This window comes from Tyto alba, unplaced genomic scaffold (genome assembly GCF_018691265.1).
Source record: "Tyto alba isolate M040663 unplaced genomic scaffold, T.alba_DEE_v4.0 Super-Scaffold_27, whole genome shotgun sequence".
Lineage (NCBI taxonomy): Eukaryota > Metazoa > Chordata > Aves > Strigiformes > Tytonidae > Tyto > Tyto alba.
This window is the reverse complement of record NW_024881301.1, coordinates 31,940,931-31,960,883: the sequence shown is the minus strand read 5'-3', so window position 1 is coordinate 31,960,883 and position 19,953 is coordinate 31,940,931. Positions and strand designations below refer to the sequence as shown.

Here is a 19,953-nt window from a genome sequence, read left to right as displayed (position 1 = left end):
CAACTGTTATGCCCCAAAGGGGAACAGCACACAAAGGAGTACCCAGAGGTGGCAAGGAAGATGTACCCACTGGGTCAGGAAGGCCTTTAACAATATACAGCTCCTGTCAATGGTTCGATTTCCCCAAGGGAGACATGCTGTAGTTTTCAACCTAGACTGATAGACCTGTTGACTCTCAAAGGAACTAATCTCTGGAGAGACAGAAAAAATGTTAGCACAGAAAAACAAACATGGAGAATTAATACAAGGCAACAGATTTTTGCTTCCAGCTGCATAAAGTCACAAGGTTTGATGGCTGTTTTTAAATGCTTCCATACAGTGGTCAGGGATCATCCACAAAACCATCTCCAAACGAGTGTTTTGTTTACTTTATATTATTTAGTTACACTGCATTGGGCATTTTAAAAGACAACAGGCTGGAGAAAAGCAAAAAAACAGACATGTACGCCTAGAGAGCAGAGAGGAAAGTCTGGAAAAGCTACCCCTGAGAGTAACCATCAAAAGACTGGAAATGCAAATACATGTATTATCAAACGTACGTTTAGGTACCAGCTCTGTTGGTCCTGTAACATCTGCTTCTCTGTAACAGACTGTTGGATCCACAATGTCTCTGTCAGGAGGAGGGTAAGGTGGGGGTGGGGGGATCACTAACTGGGGTGGACCACGAGGGGTGCCTCTAGGAGGCTTTTGTGGCACCTGCCGTCCATCACCTACAGGGGGATCAATCGACTAGTTACTTCATTGCAAGATAAAGATCGCTCTCTTTATTGTTATTTTTTAAACACACATTGATTTTCCCTTACCCACATCCAGAGTCTCTCTGGATCTAATTCTACTCTTATTTTCACCTAAATACTTAAGGGAGAAGGAAAAGCTAGGTCTTTCTTAAACTAACAGCAATGGGACCAGAGTTCAGCCCAGCACATCCATGTACATCATGGCTAACACTTAAAATCACCAGTTTTGGCAGACATAAGGAAGGAGAAACAAAGTTTAATAAAAAAAACAAACTGAAAAAAACTATGCAAGCAAATGGGAAAAGTATGTTTTAGTTTTACCTCCTTAATGCTGAACTGCCTGAATCTGTTGACCTCTAGGATACTTTGCATGACTATTTTCCCAAGACTGAGAGAAAGAGGAAGATGCCTCAGGTCAGCATTCTGAAGTAGGTATCTTGACAGGTTTTTCTTTTCTTTTTCTGAGTAGGTTTATTATTATTTTGACATTGTGGAGAAGAAGATGATTAAGGGTTTTTTTTTTGCAAAACAGTGTTTTAAGCTATCAGAGGAAATGCTCATAACTTTGGCTTGTGGCTCATTTCAATACTATGTGCAATAACTAAATAAATACATGCACCTTTGCACTATACTCCGTTAACCACTTGCAACGTTAAAAAGCTGCTGACAGCCTGTAGTGTAAAGATCTAGAACTACTGCCAATTTGGAAAGTCCTTAGACGCTGCAAGAGCACTGAGAAACCATGCCTTAAGCATCTGCTGTAGTCACAGCTGAAGATAGATGCTGGTAGAGATGGACCTCTGGTCTGATATGTTCTGATCATTCCTATACTCTTAGGCTCGTGGTCTGGTGATGATGAGAAGGGAAGCAGCACTGAGAGGGAGGAAAAAAGGTTAAACCTTTATGGTTTTCTACTTAGGAGTCACTAGTTTCCAGGGATTCAAGACACAGTTTAATGCTGGCAAACGTGCAGACCCTTTTTTATTGCTTTGAGAAAAATAAGCACAGTACCTTGGGGTCACAGTAAGTGATTCAGTATTGAAAACTGAAGTGAATTAGCCAGCTTGAGAATATTTTTGATAGAATCTTTTGCTTTGATTCATGTGGCTAACTTGGGAGATATATAGGTAGCTTTAATCCTTTTTCCATCATGTGGCTGCCTATTTCTTGCAGCACGTTTTTCCCCTCACTACAGTCTTGCTTTTTTCACAGCTTTTCTCTCTTGATTTCGGAGCCATCTGTGCTTTCTCATCGTTTTCTTGCAAGGGCCCTTGCAAGAAGAGAGGCTGTTTTACCAACCTTCCCTTGATGTAACATTTTTTCTTGTTAATGAATGCATTCATTCAAGAAAGTAGCAGAAAATGAAAAACACTGAAGATATGGCTACTGTGGGACAAGTTCTTTGTCGGTGTAAAATAATAAGGCTCCATTAAAGTAAACGATACTACAGAATCTTACATCAGCAGAGTCTGGCCAGCAAGCACTTATATACACAGTACTGAACAGACTAGAAGTGGCTCTGCTCTGCTTTATTTCATCTGTAACGTTCTGAGCACTCATACAAAATAAAATGAACACTTACAAAAAGTTAAAGCACCAAATGTCATCATCTGTAAGTGACCAGCAGTAGGGCAAAGCATAAGGAGCAACAGACTGTGACATCCACAATGGCTAAAAGTAAGCCAATTTGCTGAAAACTCCTGTGTTATATGGCACAATGAGAACATTCTCCTTAGAGGATTTAAATAAGAGATGTCAATGGAGTTGTACATGTCACAAGATAATGGACTCCTGCTGCTACATAAATGCTGAGGCATTAAATGTGAAGCATTTACTGAAAATAAATGTTGGAACAAAGCCAAGAGGCTTCTTGCTAAACTGTGAGGCAGTTGTAATGTAAGCAATTATGTATGACAGGATGTCATATCTGTATGTCTTAGGCACTTTATGAAACATGAGGTCAAAGGCATGAACTGAAGTGCACTGAGTGCATTATGGCACTTGAAGAATGATTCTCTTAATGTACTGAAAAATTAGTTCCAATATGTGGGGTTATTATCTCATATCTTTACCCATCATAAAATCACTTTGTTTGCTAAAAGCATAATCTTGGGGTCCTCACTTGGGCAAAGCTCCCACTGATCTGAACAAGCTAGCAGTCAGATAACAACAGAGGTCTGGGAGAATGTTTTTCAGTCTTTCTGTATGAGAGTAAATGTGGTGCCACATACAGCTAAAGGCTTTTGTTGTGTCCAGCTATGCAGAGCACCCCTTCGAGAGCACCAGTTCTGTTCTACTGATTAGCTAAAGACTCAGCAGAGATTGGTTTACAATAAATCTGAGGACTAAATTCAAAAGAAAAACTTTGCTGAATACGGTCAGTTGATGTCAAACTGTTGGAGGACTACGAGAAAAGAAAATGGTCTTCATCAGGCTTCAGGAACATGATATTGAACCAGCTTGACTGTACTTCAGTTCTATCAGAACCCCGTGGCTTCAAATGCATTCAGTATTGCCTGGCCTATCTCCATTTACTAGCATTTCCATTTACCATTTCTGTATTTCCATTTACTAGCAAAACCACTATGATCTTAAAGGCTCAGAATAGTCCCCGGGCTAGTGCTTTTGGATATCCAGCTTGTACCAAACATTCAAATCATCTGATAAGTGTTTTCTAGCTTTTACTACCCCATGGTACTCTGAATGGTGCCGTTAAAAAAAAAGGTAACAAACACTTATTTCCAGACTTTCATTCTGCAGAGAAGTGCTTTTTTTTTCCCAAGTTACAGAAGTTTCTGAACTCACAGCTTAGCAGAATTAAGGAAACTTTGAACAGGGAACACTGAAAGCACATGCGCAGGATTGCACAAGAGAAAAGAACGTCTCTCACCTATTGTGCTCTTCCTCTTGTCTTCCCTTTCTTCTGTCCTGTTTGGCATGGCAGGAGTGGGTGGAGCAGATGCCGCTGGTGGAAGAGGAGCACGCCTCTTTTTTTTCTGTAAATCATTCGAGGATGCTCCTTGTGAAATCTAGCAGAGTTGAAAAACAGGCACAGAAAATGGTATGTTTTGTTCATGTTGTAAATTGTGAGTAACAAAAAAAAAAAAAGACTGTCATATAACCTAATTTCTCAGCACAGTGTATTATTTAAAATGAGCATTTATAATGGCAAGAGGAGATTAAAAAGACAGCTCAGAAGATGTACAGTAATATTGCACTCAGAGAAGGAAAGGGACAAGAACTGCATACGAATGTCACATCAGAACTACTAGTCTGGTAGACATTTGATGTCTTTTGTAAAAGGGAACTTGAAAGCCCAACACTCAACAATGCACAGTATGACACCACATGTTGTTCAGCTTGAGCCATAGCATGATCTTGTTTTTCCACTGGTTTCTTCAGACCTTAATTTATGTTTAAATACTCCAGCCAGTATGTGTAGGCAATAAATTGTCTCTCATTTCTTCTATTTCCCTCTCAAATTCTTCCTTAAGGACTTCTAAGAGAAGAATCAGAATTGAAAGTTTGCTTGCATGATGATATGAGATCATACTGTACTCTATTTATGTCTACTGGACTTCACAGACATACTTTTTAAGATCTGTAACACCTCAGCTTCCAGTAATTGCAACATGCTGGTTGGCAATCCAAGACTTCATTACTGTTTACACTGCTTTTAAAAATACAAAAAATTTTATTACAAGTGACTTGGGTCTCACTGGGTTGCATAATATTTTCTGTAGGTCTTTGGAACTTAGTGTTATTTCCTTTCTCCAGAAAAATAATAACAAAGCCAAAACCTGGTAGGAAAATCTGTTGAATTTTTATATTTGAAAGGTACTGACAACACTAGGCAGAACCAGGCTTAGCTGAGGCAGAGGGTAATGGGAGCTGCCCACACACAGCATGCTGTTGGCATTCCTTAGTCTTCACTTGCATGACTTCAGTGCTCGGTCTGTCCTGATATTCCTCATAGCTGAAGATACCTAATGTACAGAACTGCCTGGTGGTTTTCTAATATTTCAGAGGTGTAAACAATAATATTTTCTTTAATTGAGAGGATTAATGAACCCTTAAAATACATTTGTTGTGGGAAATTTCACTGAACAAATAGCTTCACATTGCTCAAAGATATTATCAGACTTCAGGGGAAAGGCATTCATCTATATGCACCCTTTCTTTGAGTGAAAACTCTGAAAATAAATGAATTTTACAAAGACTAGGACATGAACAGAGCCTCCCTCACTTAGCCTTCCTTTTTAAAAGCACTCGAGAGGGCCTTAGGCTATAAAACACAAACATTCAGTTCCAACCTTTCAGGAGAATCCTTTAACCATTGTGCCACATGGCAATTGGACACTCTCTACCCCTTCTTGGTGAACCTGCATCCTGCGTATGGAGAAGTAGTAACTGCATCAGACATACGAGCACGTTAACCAGAACAAGCTGCAGCTTCATTGCGAACAGCTTCTATAAGGTGAAGGGGACAAAGGGTGGAAAAGAAAGATGTCCTGGTCTTCCTTCCTATTACCATGGATTATTTCTGCATTTTACATTAACTGTCCGCTGGATACAGTGCATGACTAGAGCCGATGAGGCCAATCTAGATAAGGTTAGGCATAGTGGCAAGAATGTTAATAGTAACTAGTGATTCTGTAGAGTTCAATTTTGGTCATCAAACTTCATGGAATTTGAAAAATTAGAGTTATCCTGACAAAAGAACACCAGGCCAAACGTTTGGGAATAGATACAGCAAAATTTTAGAGCTCCACTGAAAAACTTTTGCCCAAAGTTATTGGGCTGCTCCATACTAAGATGGGGCACCTCTCCTTATGAAGAAACTGCTTGCCAGTGCTTAGAAATGACTGCAATTGACTGAAGTTGAATCCCACCCCCCCATTATTATAGAACCAGAATGCCCAATATTGAGCTGAACATGGGAAATTCTGCCCAGTGAAACAGACTCAGAAGGCTTTGGTTTACAGAGGAGTAATTGCACGGAGGACAGCTACCTAATGCTGCATTCTGTTCCATGTCTATTTGGGGCAATTGGCAAAGAGACACTTGGAAAAACCCCCACATTCTTCCACACTGCATTTTAAATAACTAAAGACATGTGAGCATTTAATACTGTATCTTGAAAAAGAGAAAATTATCAAAGTGCGGACTTTGACTAATCTGACTACAAAGTTTCCAAAATTCAGTAGCTATGGAGAACTTGAATCATCTGGGAGACAAGCAGCATGTGTACTTCTCCAAGCGCAAGCATCTGAACTTCACAAGCACAAGCCATGACTTTTGCAGTTATTTAATGACATTTTGCAGCTTCCACATTCACTCCTGTCTCTCCAGACAGAAAGGTCATTTTACTTGAGGACAAAAAATGGATGGACTGGTGATTTAAAAGATAAGTCTAGGAAATCTTGAGAATCAAGGCAAAAGGTAAGGGAATGCATGTTTCCACTTGACATGACAGTGATCACTGATCACCTTTCTCCAAGTACCAGATGAGTGAAGGATGTTAGCTTGGTATAATCAAATTCCTCAAAGATGCCTTACTGCTTTACTAAGAAACGATCCTTGTTAGAAACCAGCTTACCTTTTTTCAGCTCTATTCATTCTTATTTAGTTGCATCTTCTGAGGAACATTAGATAGATGTATGGATGAACACGCTGCTACAGCTAAAGGAAAGGCTAGAAAATAGCTAGGGCACAACTGCAATAATGCAAGTTTGGTCAAATAGACTCACAAAAATGCTTTTATTATACTGTCAGCTAAGTGCAGTATACTTCACAAACATCATAAAGAAGATGAAAAGCTTGTTTAAAGCCAGCCACACTACAATGTATATAAGAAGTGTCTAGTTCAAGAACAGGTCATAAAAATTGTTAGAAGTAGTTCCTTAATGCTAACTTTGGTAAACCTGTGAGGCTAAACATAAAAGGAAAAAACACAAAGAACGTTCTGTTTCTTTCTTGCAATTGTACATACCGAAACAATAGAACTTGAAAATAATTTGTTATGGCTGGCTGCTTCTTTTATAAAGAAATCGAGCCTAAACAACATTATCTGAAGTAATTTCCCATCCAAACTTTGTTACAGGAGTCCCTCTCTAAGCATAACAGAGTATTTCTAGTTTTAGTACTTGTGCTTCACCTATGTAGCATTTTTAACTAGAAGAAATTACTAGGTCAGCTTCTGTTACACAACAAATACATAATTTTTAAAGATGTTAATAAATGTTCTCTGACTATAATTAATACCAACAAATGAGCTAGAGATGAATAAAGTGGGCCAAAAGGACCTAAGTCTGACAAATAGTGTCACTTCTGTTCCCATATTGATAAGACCACATATGATGGAAAAAACAATTTTCCATTAAATTAATGTCATGGCTCACATATTATTTGAAAAATACCTCCAATATTGCAGACAAAATATCTGAAGAATGTACTGAATGTGTTTTCCTTCTGTGAAAGCTCAACATTATTAAAATTTGAGGCCTTTAGATAAGATTTTAGAATATATTTAGAGCATAACAGCAATGTCATGGGAAGGTTATGTGTCAAAATTGTGTGGAAAAGAACCCTACAAAGCTAATGCTTGAAATTTTCAATCAGTGGCATTTGACAGTCACCTTACTTGCAAAAGGTCTGTGGATGCCATAAGAGTGGATGTGTAAATTGAGTTTAAGTTTCCTCATGTATCAGTCCAGTATTTTCTTTGGGTTTGTTTGTCCTGAATATGAATTAAAAAAAAAATATTAATGGAGGCCCAAGGAAACAAAAGCTAGCACCACAAAAAATTTATCAAGCATTCAAAGACAAGGAGGTTCTCAGATAAACATGAGCTCCGTTCCTTTACCTTGCCTGTCCTCTACTTACAGGTCAGACACTGGCTTTGTATTTATCAACACTTTCCTATTAATCTTTCTAACAGAAATGTTTAGCTGTGTAAGTACTTGCTAAGTCATCTGGCAAATGCCACCTTTCTTTTATTCACAGACCAAACTAGGCCTAAATTTACTGCAGATTTACTGTTCCTGAAACTGAGCCTCCTTCTGTAAGCCAGAAACCATACAGTTAATTTGTGCTCCTCTGTCCCCCCAGCATCTACCAACAATCACAACACACTTGATGACACTGTGACTATGTATCTCAGTTGTCTGAATCACTACTTTAACCAACAAGGAAATCTCACTGTACTGCCTCCAAAGAGATTAAAGACCCTGCAATAGCATTCCTGGAGAGCCACACATATCCCAGTCTGTTCCATGAAGGACAGCCCACACACTCTTGCTGTAGATGGTAAAGAAAAAAGCACTGAGCTTAATGCAACCCTGGAAGGTGCACATAGTGCATCCTTGTTAAATAACAACATACTGTAATGTTGTAATTACTGCAGCTATATCTTGACTAGTAAAGAGCACAGCAACCAAGGTGTTCCAAAATATCTTGACTAGTAAAGAGAACACAGAAAATATCTTGACTAGTAAAGAGCACAGCAACCAAGGTGTTCCAAAATGGTGACGCGGTCAGGTAAAAATCCTTAAGATAACACCATAAACCCAGCTGGATTTTGTAGGCTTGAGGGAAAAATATCATCTAACTTCTAAACTGGACGTTGAAGGCCACTTTGGTGCCTTCTGGGAACTACTGCCTTTCAAGTAATGCGTTTTACCCATTTACTGAATAGCTGAGGGGGACTTGATACTCTTCAAAGCCCACTGTGCTGGGACACAGAGACCACGAGAACAAGCCATGTCTTACGCCTTCTCCCAACACTGACGTCTGGAGAGAAGAGTGGACACACAAGAGACATGTACTTTCAGCAGGACTGAGAAAGTCCTTGGAAGAAAGCTGGGTAATCTCAGCTCCGAAGCACAACTAAGAACACAAGTAAGGAAGAACCACCTAAAAATTGCCATGGAAAGACTTTCTTGGACTTGCAAAATAAAAGTGAACAGCACCTTCCTGCACTACCTGGAATGGGTTTTCCCTGAACAATTGCAGGTATCCGTGTTGTAGCTGGTGTCCACACTTACTGGAGAAAGCCTGGATGACTGACAGACAGAAGTAAACAGTTCTAACTGTGCCTTAACACAAAACCCTTCACTGGATCTAGTCAATATGTGATTGAGATCATGTATCTAAAAAAAAGTGCATAGTTTGTGCTTCAAAATCCAAACCATTCTTCCCAATATTTTCATAAACGTTACAACAAATATTTGTCTTACAGGAACAGATTTTTCCTTTTACTCTCACTGCTATCATTTTGTCATACAAAAGGCAAAATGTTAACCTGAAAACCTAACAATTTTCTAGGTTTTCTACTTAAGAAAGTCCTCCTTAAAGCAATTTTCTTCCTGCTCAAACATCATAGCTACAGGTGATACATATCAGCAATAGTATTATGTCTGGAATAAGGATTGTTTTTAAGGGATATCCCACGGTGGTTTAGCATATACAAATAAAAAACTGTATAGCATATGATATAAACTGTGTGAAGAAAGTTCATATACTCTCTTGCTTCTTTTTTTTTTTAATGCAATATTACAAGTCAGGATCTTTTATTGTTTTATAGAATGCTTGTAGTGTTGTGACTTCTGTCTAATTTGTATACAAGATGTCTTGTTTGGGGAAACTGTGAGTGATTGTTTGTAGAAATTATTTTTAGAAGGAAATAAAAAGGATTGGAAAAAGGACATATGCATTCAATCACTGGCATGCCCTAACTACAAACTGGTTTCCATCATCCAATGCTGACTAGACACACAGTCTGATTTAAGAAGCCAGATTTTGATACACCTGCTGGTGATGATACTGTGTGGGGTCAGAATGCCTATCGAATTACAAGAGTGTTTAAATATGATCCACAGAAAAATACAGAGCTAACTTGTAACTAAACAAACAACAGTATCATCCCAAACTATGTGTGGGATCATCCAAACCCTCTTCCCTTCACAAAGAATTCTAAGAAGTTTGGAAATAATTAAGAGCTATTTTTACATTAAGTTCTAGAAGTAAAAAGAAAAGACACACATTTTATTAACCAATTCTAAACTCTTGATACAACCATAACTGCACTGATCATTTACAGAATTGTATAAAAGAGAAGTGGTAGGTTGGTATGTAAGTAAGATTTATGGTTTGAGAGTTTAAAAAAATATTTTGCTATGATTTTGTACATAATTTAAAGCAGTTGAGAAGAATATACTTTCATCCAAGAGGAGCCATTCTAGGAAAATCAGAGAGATAAATCTTTCAGCTGCAGAACAGAGACATAAATCTGTCCACTAAACTTGATGATACAAAAGCTGCTCTATCCAGCTGATTCTGCATTTTCACAGTGCGACTGATGCTTCGAAACGCCTAGCACTAGAAACCACAAGAAGTCCCAACTGAACACTGGTGTCTCTTAAACAACATTTACTCATATGCCTAATATTCCCTGGACAGGTCATACATTATTAGACTTTTCACTGGTGTACACTGACAAAGGAAAATTCAGGGAGCTCTCAAAGAAACTGGGCGTAGGAGCAATTCCTAAGGCTGACCACTGTAAATTACATTGTATTAAACTGTCTATTCAGCACGGAACTTCTCTATCTTGTTTCCTTATTGGGTAGTACCCCATTTCATTTGATTAAAAACTGGATGTTTAATCCACAAGTATGTTACGAATGTCATTCAAAGACAGCAGTCTGATGTTTTCCAAAAACATGTCCTTGTGTTGCAGAATGCATTTGTGTGGGCTATTTAAAATGCTTACTAGGGTCCCATGCAATGCAGCAACATATTGCAAAAACAACATACGCAGAGATACTAAAAAATCTGTCACATGGAAACAGTTTTAAAGAGGGTATTATTTGAAAAACTTGTCACTTTGATGCAATGCATAGAAATAACTACACTTTAGAAATTAGCAAGCAATTTCGCTGGATTGGTCATTTCAGTTTTGTACATCTTGAGTATTCAGTGTTGAATCTCTCAGACCTGACAATAAAATGAGTAATAATAAAGGTAAAGGGAGATTTTTAAATAAGCCATACGAATAAGCCTGCTGTGATAGCAAGACTGACATTTGGACCAACTACAGCCAATAGCTCGTGTTGCTCTGGACATGCCACGGTCACACAGAACAAGTTTAGATGGGATTCCCAAGTGACTGCCCACAGAGTTCAAGTCCACGACGTAACACCAACTAACTCCTGGAGCAGGACAACCATGTTTGCGTCCCGACGCAACACTGCTCTGTGTCAGGGTGTTTGCTCCTGACTTTGAAGCTCTGCACCATGCTTCCCTGCGCTGTGTTTGGCCCAGGCGATGGCTGCACCCCAGCCACGCTCGCGGCCTCAGCTTCTGAGCTGCTTTCCTGCTGGAAGTGTTCAGGCACTGCACTAAGTGGGAAGTCTGACCTGTAACTAGAGTGCAAACTGCATTGCTTTCCTGAAAATACCCTTAATATTTTAATCAGATGCCACAAAATACTGTATCATTTTTCCTACTTTAATGCTGCTTAATTGTATTTTTTTTTTCCCCTCATTATATAATTTTGGTATTAAACAAGGTTTTGTAATGAAATGTAGTATTCATTATCAAAAAACAAAATGTGACTGTAAAAACATCTCAGACATAATAACAGACAAAAAGCTTAGCATTACTGAATTTTACAGAAATTCCTATACTCTTGTGCTATTTTATTCATAAAATGAAAAAAAGACGAAAGTCAAAGATGCCCTTGAATACTTAGCTGATCGGTGACAGAAAGCTAAAGCAGTTGCCACAAGAAAGCCACTACAAGGTGAAGGGGTAAGCTCATTTTTCCATCTGTGTTTATTGAACACACCCTTCGTGAAATGTCATGGTCAAGGGCAGTTAAAAATTAATGTCATTCTAAGCTTTAAACACTTTAACTTGTTCAGTTAAATGTGTCAGACAGGAAACTATCCATAAACAAATTTGAAATGTTAAATTACTAAGATTGCTGTGATTTCCTTCTTCAGCAAAATCTCATTACTAGCTGCAATATTATTTCCACTCAAGGAAGTCACTCTACAACACCAAATATTTTCACATGCATTGAAACATGTAGACTACACAAGTCTGCGGATGTTTGCTTTGGCAGAGAACTGAACTTCCTCTGTTTCTCCGAATACAATGTAATCCTCCTCATTTATGTCTTCATTTAGGGGGGGAAAACAACAAAAAGAACCTCACCACTTAAAAATCACATTTTAAAACTACCACAAATTGTTTTGCTACTAAGATTCACTTCTCCACTAGAGAAGTTACACAAAACCAGCAAAATTACCTCAAAATTTTCATTTCATATTTGTGCTTGTGCTTTTAGCTAGAGCAATACAATTAATAGAACAAAGTAACACTAATAAGAGTTTAAAACACATAGTAGGACTGCAGCTCAGATTTCTTCTGACAACTTTGTCAATAAGTTTGACATGATCAATGCCTTCTCTTTGAGTCACTGCCTCTGGGAAAGGCTGGCTGATTGGCTGGTCTACTCGCCTGTCCTTAAAAATCCGAGAGGTGTTATAAGCCAGCTGAAGATCTGTCAAATTTATTTTGCATCTTTATCCAATTTTCTGCCAAAATGTAGCCTAAAGGTTGTAAGGGCTAGAAAGTGGAAGGCAATCACACAAACGTTTGATCAGGAACAAGGACAGCCATACCCTTTCTACTGCCACTAAGCGACATACCTTCCTGGAGTTTAAGTTTTCCTCTACACTTAAAATTTTCTTCTGCAGGGATAGCCAAGCTGAATCTCTAGTGCTTAGTGCTAAGTCCTAGACAATCACCTCAGAAGTCTTCTTAATTTAGAGAAAAACATACCTGACTTATTGCCAGTGTTGAATCCCCTTTTATCAGCCATCTGCAGGCACACAGAATGACTGGGAAACCTGGCTTGGGCGGTAAGTCAGGTGATTGTTTCCAATTCCCTTCCAATTTCATAGAATCACAGAATGGTTTGGGTTAGAAGGGACCTTCCAAGATCATCTAGTCCATGCCATCCTTTCCCACAATTTACACTCAAGTCTAGTTCCTTCCAGCACTCATGAAGGGCAGCCAGAAGCCCCTAGTTCCACAATCTTCCGAAACCAAGAAGTGAGGGGAATAGCAAAGTGGGACTGTAGCATAACATGGCTCTACATCAACCTACCCTCCACAAGCGTACGATTTTTATTATCCAAAATTACAAACAGACTCTGCTGTGAAGATCTGTTAGAGAAACCCACCATGGCACTCCGCTTGCTATCCCCACCTGGCAGTGTCAGTGACACAGAGCTGAGCAGGACTCAGGGGTTGTCTGTTGATCTGTGATACTCTGATGAAGATGAGCACACTGCAAACAAAATTAAGTGCCTATTTCTCCCACTTCCCATCTATCCCCTACAGAGGTGAAAAACTGAAGTGGTATGCAGTCAGAGGGACTGGATTTGCATTCCGCTCTCCCCACTTCTATTACTTTTGGGATATGACTGTAAATAACTCAAAAAATAGACTGAAGTAGCAGAGAACCGTTTTTACTAGATTATACTTGTGATGTTTTTCCTTGCTTTCTTATTTGGCTAAACAATGACCAGAATGCAATGCTATTAAGCCATTAAATTAAACTTGATTTACACAGCACAGATTTACTTAGTTAATTTTTTCTATTCTATATTTTTTTACCTTTTTAATTTAGGATCTAAGAAAGGTGGAGTTACAAGCAAAATCTGAAAAGTGACACAAATCCAGTTTCTAAATTAAGCATGGAGTTAGGGTCATTTTTCATTGCTTACTGAATGTCAGTTCTTCAGAAGCCTTGCTGCTTAAAATGATCTTTGTCTACTAACTTCCCCTAAATACCTTGCCCAACAAAGCCTAATAATTACTTGACACATACTTTCTCTTTATTGAGAGTTAAAGCTTATGATGACATCAGCCTGTCCTATTTGTCTGTGACTTGCAAGCCAGATGAAGTTTATTTACTAAATGTTGCAACCCTGCCAAAATTCAGGGCTGCACAGAACAGTATGTTCGGGCCCTGATGTCTTGCCAGTTTTCAATGAAGTGCTTGACAGAGACCACATGTGGAGGTCAAGTGATACTATCATGATCTCACCAGATGGTAAGTTGTGGTATTATTCCCAAGGCAGGTAGTATAGTCTGTTCAGAAACAGTTGGCAGGTGATCCATGAACTCACAGCCAGAAGCAACTGGATTATTGCAAAAGATCAAGAACGATATTGATGTTGGCGAGAAGATTATTCCAAGAATTTTTCTTGCATGTAATTCAAGGACTCAACTCTCAAGAAGTACATTTTCTTGCAAAACAATAAAAGGATCTATTTTATGAACTGGTATCTTGAATCAGAAGCCATTCTGTCAAACAAATCTTGTATTCTTGCATGATTATTGTGTGATGTACGTTAAATGGTAAAATAAAGGCAACCTCACTTTGCTTGGGTTCTTGTACACATATTAAGGATCACCTGGTCAATTCATAATTGTATTTATACAGGTCAGAGTGCAGGACTGGTCTATTTTGCAGAGAACAACAGGAAAGCAGACCATGGAGGAATCTTACAAAACTTTGTAATTACATTTTGCCACCCCTCTACAGTAACGGTCTCTCCAAGTCAGTGTGAAACAGTCAGCACTTCACACAGTCCAGCCTTCAGTTAAAGTAGGTAAGCAATTTAAATCACTACTGAACTGACATTGCTACTATTTCCTGAACGAAGTTGAAAAAAAACTATTTGTAAAAATGCAATGAAGCCACACAGTGGCTTTGTCTTACAAAGCAGCAGCTTTTTCCCCCATGCTAAAGCAGCTTTCCTTTCAGAAAAGACATATTTTTAAAGCAGACTTTAAAATATTAAGTTCCTCTGGTGCAAAACCTATTAATTGAATGTGAAATTTATCTGAGCAAGGACATATTCTCGAAGGGCCAGTGTAAAAGCAGTCTTACTTCCCCTTGCACTTCTGAGAGGCTAACATCAAAACCTCCACTGAAATTCAGCACTAACACCCTTGTTCATACTGGTCAAACTTCGGAAAAAATACAATCAACTGCACTCAATCAATCACTTTGTGACTGAGGAAGCCAAGATTCCTTTTAATTAATTCATCACACTAGGACACCTTACTCTATTTAAAATTATGGGACAAAAGAGCTGGAAACTAAGCATACTAATTAAAAATGAAAAAAAAAAAAAAACAAAACAAAGGAGGACACAAAAACTCCTGGAAAGTAAGTTGGTTGCGGAAAAAAAAAAAAAGGTTTCCTGAAGTTAATAAAATGCTTTCTGAAATTTTGTTTTTAAAATGGGACACATACTGCTTGTAAATAAATGTGCAGCGACACAAAGTTGAGCATTAGGAACTCTAAAGAGGATGGGTGGCAATTTTGACTGAAACTATGGAATTTCTTTAGCTGTATAGAGAAGAAAATTCTGTATTATAATACTAAAATGTAACATACCCTTAACTTATACTCTTTGAAGATATTGAGAAGGTAGTCACTAAAGTGCATGTATCATCTAGGTATAGCCTTTGATATTTACGCTAAAAATCTTAACAAGTTTGATTAAGTGTGCATATACCAGAATTAATTTTTAGAGCTGTTTCATAAAAAGAAGTATAAATTACTCCCTTTCACTTGCAGCTTTTTTTGAGCCTTCCTAAATTTGATGCTTTACATGACAACAAGATAAGCCTTCAGCCATCACCATACTTTTCTCTTTCAATTTGGGCCTGCATCATTTATCCAAACTGGAGTGTACTAGTTCAGCTAAATTAAGCACCCAGACTGCACAGCAAACGTTATCTGATGTTTTGTTGGCTGGTTTCATGTTTGCCATCTGAGCATTGTTTTGTCAGACGTGAAAAGAACAAGTCTGGATACTTCTCATTCAGTTAACGGAATGTCATGTTTAAAACTCTTTAGAGAAAAATGAACAAATCACCTTCAAATTGGAAATTAATTGTTCTGTGTTCTAATTTCTTAGACTTTTACTGCGATGTAGGGCTTTTTAAGGACCACAGACTTCTTTTACTACTCCCTCTTGTTTCTACTAATTGATTCTTGATAATGGACTCTGCAACAGGATAGCACTAGCCAGGTTCAGCTCCAGTGGAAATATTAAATAGATAAGACTTTTTAGATTTATGACCGGTTACAAAGACAATTGTTTGTATAAAACTTAATGTATGTCATCACAGAATTTCATGTCTGTGAAGGGCAACAGTTTGTACATGGCTTTTTCAACACAAGGCTTTTTCACAACCGAAAGTCATTAAGAAAAGCTCCACTCCTACACACTCTTCTTAAAGAAATATTGCCTGATCCCTTGGGCAAAATTAGATGGATCCAGGAAAGCAGCACACCATAAAAGATCAATTTGCCTTGCTATCTCTTGAAAGGGAGAAATATCATCACTTGCTAAGCAAAACAATAGCCCCATCACTGCACATGACAGAATTGTTCCAACAGTTCCTTCCTCAGAGGACTTGCAATCTAGAGAATATCTGGCATGCACCTGGATCTGATACTGATTTCAAATGGAACAGGAATAAGCCTTTCATTCTTTTTACTTTGTCAGTGAAAGGCACGTGTCCAGTAGAGTGCATTGGACATCACCCATACAGCTCCCATCCACCTATAATTTGAGCTTCATACCTGAATCTCAGTATTTTGAGATGTAACCCAAGAGGTTGCAAATATGACCCTCACAGAGTCCTGTAGGGCTCTTTGATACTGCAGTTACAGTACTAAGTTGTAACACGTCTACCAGACAAGTTGCTTTAGGGCTCATGCTGGAAAATTCTTATTGCTCATCTGATTTATTGGCAAAACCTATGGCCTCATTCTGCAAGTGAAAAGTTTTGCACTTATGAGCACAAAACAAGGAGAGTGATGATTTGGAATAGCAATCAAAGACAGCTGTTTCTGTTTTTAACAAGAGACATGTTGCCTGCTTATCAAATTACCAGTGATAAGACAGACCTAGTGAAGTCATTGAGAATGCTGCCAGTGACTTTCCTGGAGTGGTATCAGATCATATGAGACAAATATTTAGGTATGAATCTCTTCAGTATTCTCCAAAAATAGCTGTACTGGGTTAGATCAAGGGTTCTGCTCAGGCTTCTATATCAGACTGTTGCAAGCACCTAGAGGACAGCAGAAGAAAAGGGAAAGTATGTTTGATACTACCTTCTTCCTAATACTTTTGCAGCCATCAACCACCTTAATGTCAGGGACTTCCTGGTGTGATTTATATTTTAAGAATTCGCCATGGATTTGTCACCCTTGCAGCATTTGTCCAGTCTTCTCTTGAGCACATGCAAACTTTTAGCGCTCACATCAACCTTTGGCAAGGAGTTCCACAGATCTACTGCTTGCATGAAGAACCACACTTGTTGGTTTTGTGTGGTTTGTCTGTTTTCTATTAGCTTCAAATGCTCTAGTAGTGGCTGGCTGAACAAATCCCTAACCACAGTCTTCATGCCACTTTTTCAAGATGAAGAATCACGGTTTACTGAAGTTGTACAGCTGTCCCTGTATTAAGCTATTCCACGCTCACCCTTGATGCCCTTCCATGAGTCTCTTCCCATTATGAAATAGCCTTCTGAAGCAAGGGGAACACTATTGTAGTATTTAAGATGGCATAATAAAGCTCACAATACAGCGGTGTAATAAAATTTTATTTTCTTCCCTCTTTTACTTTCCTAAAATGCTCTGCATCTGATTTGCTTTTTTTGATTGCTGTTTAACTTTGAGCTGATTTTTTTCAAAGAAGTATGTCTTATGATCCTAAGACTTTCCTAACTGGTTACTGCCAGCTGAGAGACCAGTATTTTACAAAGTATTAGGGAAAATTCTGAGTGGTCTTTTCTCACATATATTACTTCACAGTTTCCTACACAGAATTTTATTTGCTTTCACCTGCAAGTGCTGCCAGCACCTATTTCAGATAGCACTGCAGTCTCTGGTGCAACATCTTGAGAAGCCTTTGTACAGCTGCTGTTCAGACAAAGGAACTAGAGCACACTCCTTAGATGAAGGAATTAAAGTGCATTCCTTATCTATGTTATTGGACAAGACTGATGTTTGTTATCTGCCCATGTGGGCAACCTTAGCCTGTGAAAAATGTAAAGCAAAGTTGAACTGTTTTACTGTCCTAGGAGAATAGTAAGCAATCCTCTGACCAAAGAATAAGGCAGTGTTTATGTCAATGTGGCAAAATAAATGATTTTTATATGTGTTTATAAGCAAAGGAAAAAGATTGCATCATACCCATAAACTCTCAACATCTGTAAAAATGGATAAATGATGTAAATAAGCTTCTAAATAAAGTTTCAGATGAATGACTCAAATAAAAGCCCCAAAGAGATATACTAAAAGCCTAATAGAAAGTTTCATAATTACCATGCAGCATGTACAGCCTAGTACACCCAAAATAAGTGACTGCCACATGAATTTGATGCGAAATACAGAGAAATAGATACAATCTCAATTTTTAATGTGTTTTTCTATTAATTATCTATCTGTATTAATGCACAGAGATAAGTTCAGCTGCGATTTGACCTTATCAAAATACCATCTCATGCCAATTGTATAAGAAGCCCCCAGCCTCTTAATCTGGCATTGCACAGCAGTACAGTGTGTACTCCAGCACCTAATATGCAAACCCCAATACAAAAACTAGGAAGAGAGCATGACTTAACAAGTTTTGTTAGCAGCTGTACTACCTCTCTATCATCTCAAGAACTCTGCGAAGTAAGTATTAGGCTTATTCTTGAGCCATGAAAGGACATCTCACACATTCCTGACTACCTACTTACTTCTTACAAAAAAAAAAAAAAAAAAAGTTTTCTCCTTCAAGGGTTACATAACTTGGGCACCTGAACAGTATTCTGGAGAAACAGCATTTTTAATAAAGATTCAGTATCTCTGTCCTCATCCCTCATCATAAAAATGCTGTTGAGAGATATCACACATTGCCTGAGAATTCTAACAAGTATGCCACCAAAACTGAAGAAGGTAATAGCTAAGACTCATGATATCCTCAGTTAATGAACAAAGACAAAGGGACTTTTAAAAATAACATGCACCTTTCACATTTCAGGCCACCTTCATGCACAAAAAGAAAATAAACCCAGAACTAACTAAGAAGATGTACAAACCCAGTCATTAAATTCCTTTTAATCAACGTTTTAAAGAAAATTAAAAGTCAGTCAAATGTTCTCCCTCCTCCTTTAGAACAAATCCTGCTTTCATACCCTCAGGGAACTTATAAAAACCTTAGAAGTGACTTAGAAGATGGAGTATTTTGTAGAAGTAAAAGACACATTTTGAAAAACAGCTTTTTCCTACAGCAGAAACTGATTCATTGCATCCTTCCTCAGAATGTGAAAAAAGTATCTGTTATTCTCAAAGGAGACTGCTGGATGCTCCACAGAAAAAAAAAAAAAAAACAAAGCAAAACAAAAATACATTCACAGAACACTTATGGGAGAAAGGAAATGTGTCATAAGAGAAAGGTTGAGAAGACCTCACCCAGAAGACCTCTGAGTCAAAAGAACCTCCCTTCCTCTCTGAAAGATGATAAAAAATCCATGCACTCACATCTTGTTGACTTCTAGTAGATATTTCTGGCTTAGGTGTAACCTATGAAAGGGAGATAACTAATCTAAATCCATCCACCCTTTTGCTGGATTCTGGGCTCCTTATTAAAACAGAAAACAACTGCCACATGGTCTCTACCATGATCTGCTCATTACCTTTCACCTTATACAGAAGTACAGAAAAAAGCGTAAGGTAAAAGGGAAGAATATACCTATAGCCTAAGGTTATTCTGCTGCAGTACAAAAACCAAAGAACCCCACCCCCGAGTATGACTACAATAATTTCTATAAAGTATGATCAACCAGCTAGGTAAATCTAAAGCAATTTGAAACTTTCTTTCTTGGAACAGAGGACTCTGGTCAGAGTGGAGTTTTCACAATAATGAGTTACAAGCAGATGCACAAAGGATGAGGTAGAAGACAGTAAGATGGTAAAAGTACAGTGCTCATACAGGGGATTCCAGAAAATGTTAACCAAGTGGGTTTTAGACACCTGCCTACCATAGATCTCAGTTCTGAAGGTAACCATGGTGGATGTTCTCATCCAGCTGTGATGATTCTTATGTTCCTCCACTTCCTTACAACT

At 38.2% G+C, this 19,953-nt stretch overlaps 1 protein-coding gene across 6 annotated transcripts in view; it reads right to left on the bottom strand.

Annotated features, from left to right (window-relative positions):
- Positions 1-19,953, bottom strand: part of COBL (cordon-bleu WH2 repeat protein) — a 161,955-nt gene that overhangs the window by 48,718 nt on the left and 93,284 nt on the right. For all 6 annotated transcript variants that reach the window (XM_042798183.1, XM_042798182.1, XM_042798184.1 and 3 more), the window contains one exon: positions 3,628-3,766. In XM_042798183.1, the coding sequence (XP_042654117.1) occupies positions 3,628-3,766 (139 nt within the window). The remainder of the gene's footprint in view (positions 1-3,627; positions 3,767-19,953) is intronic.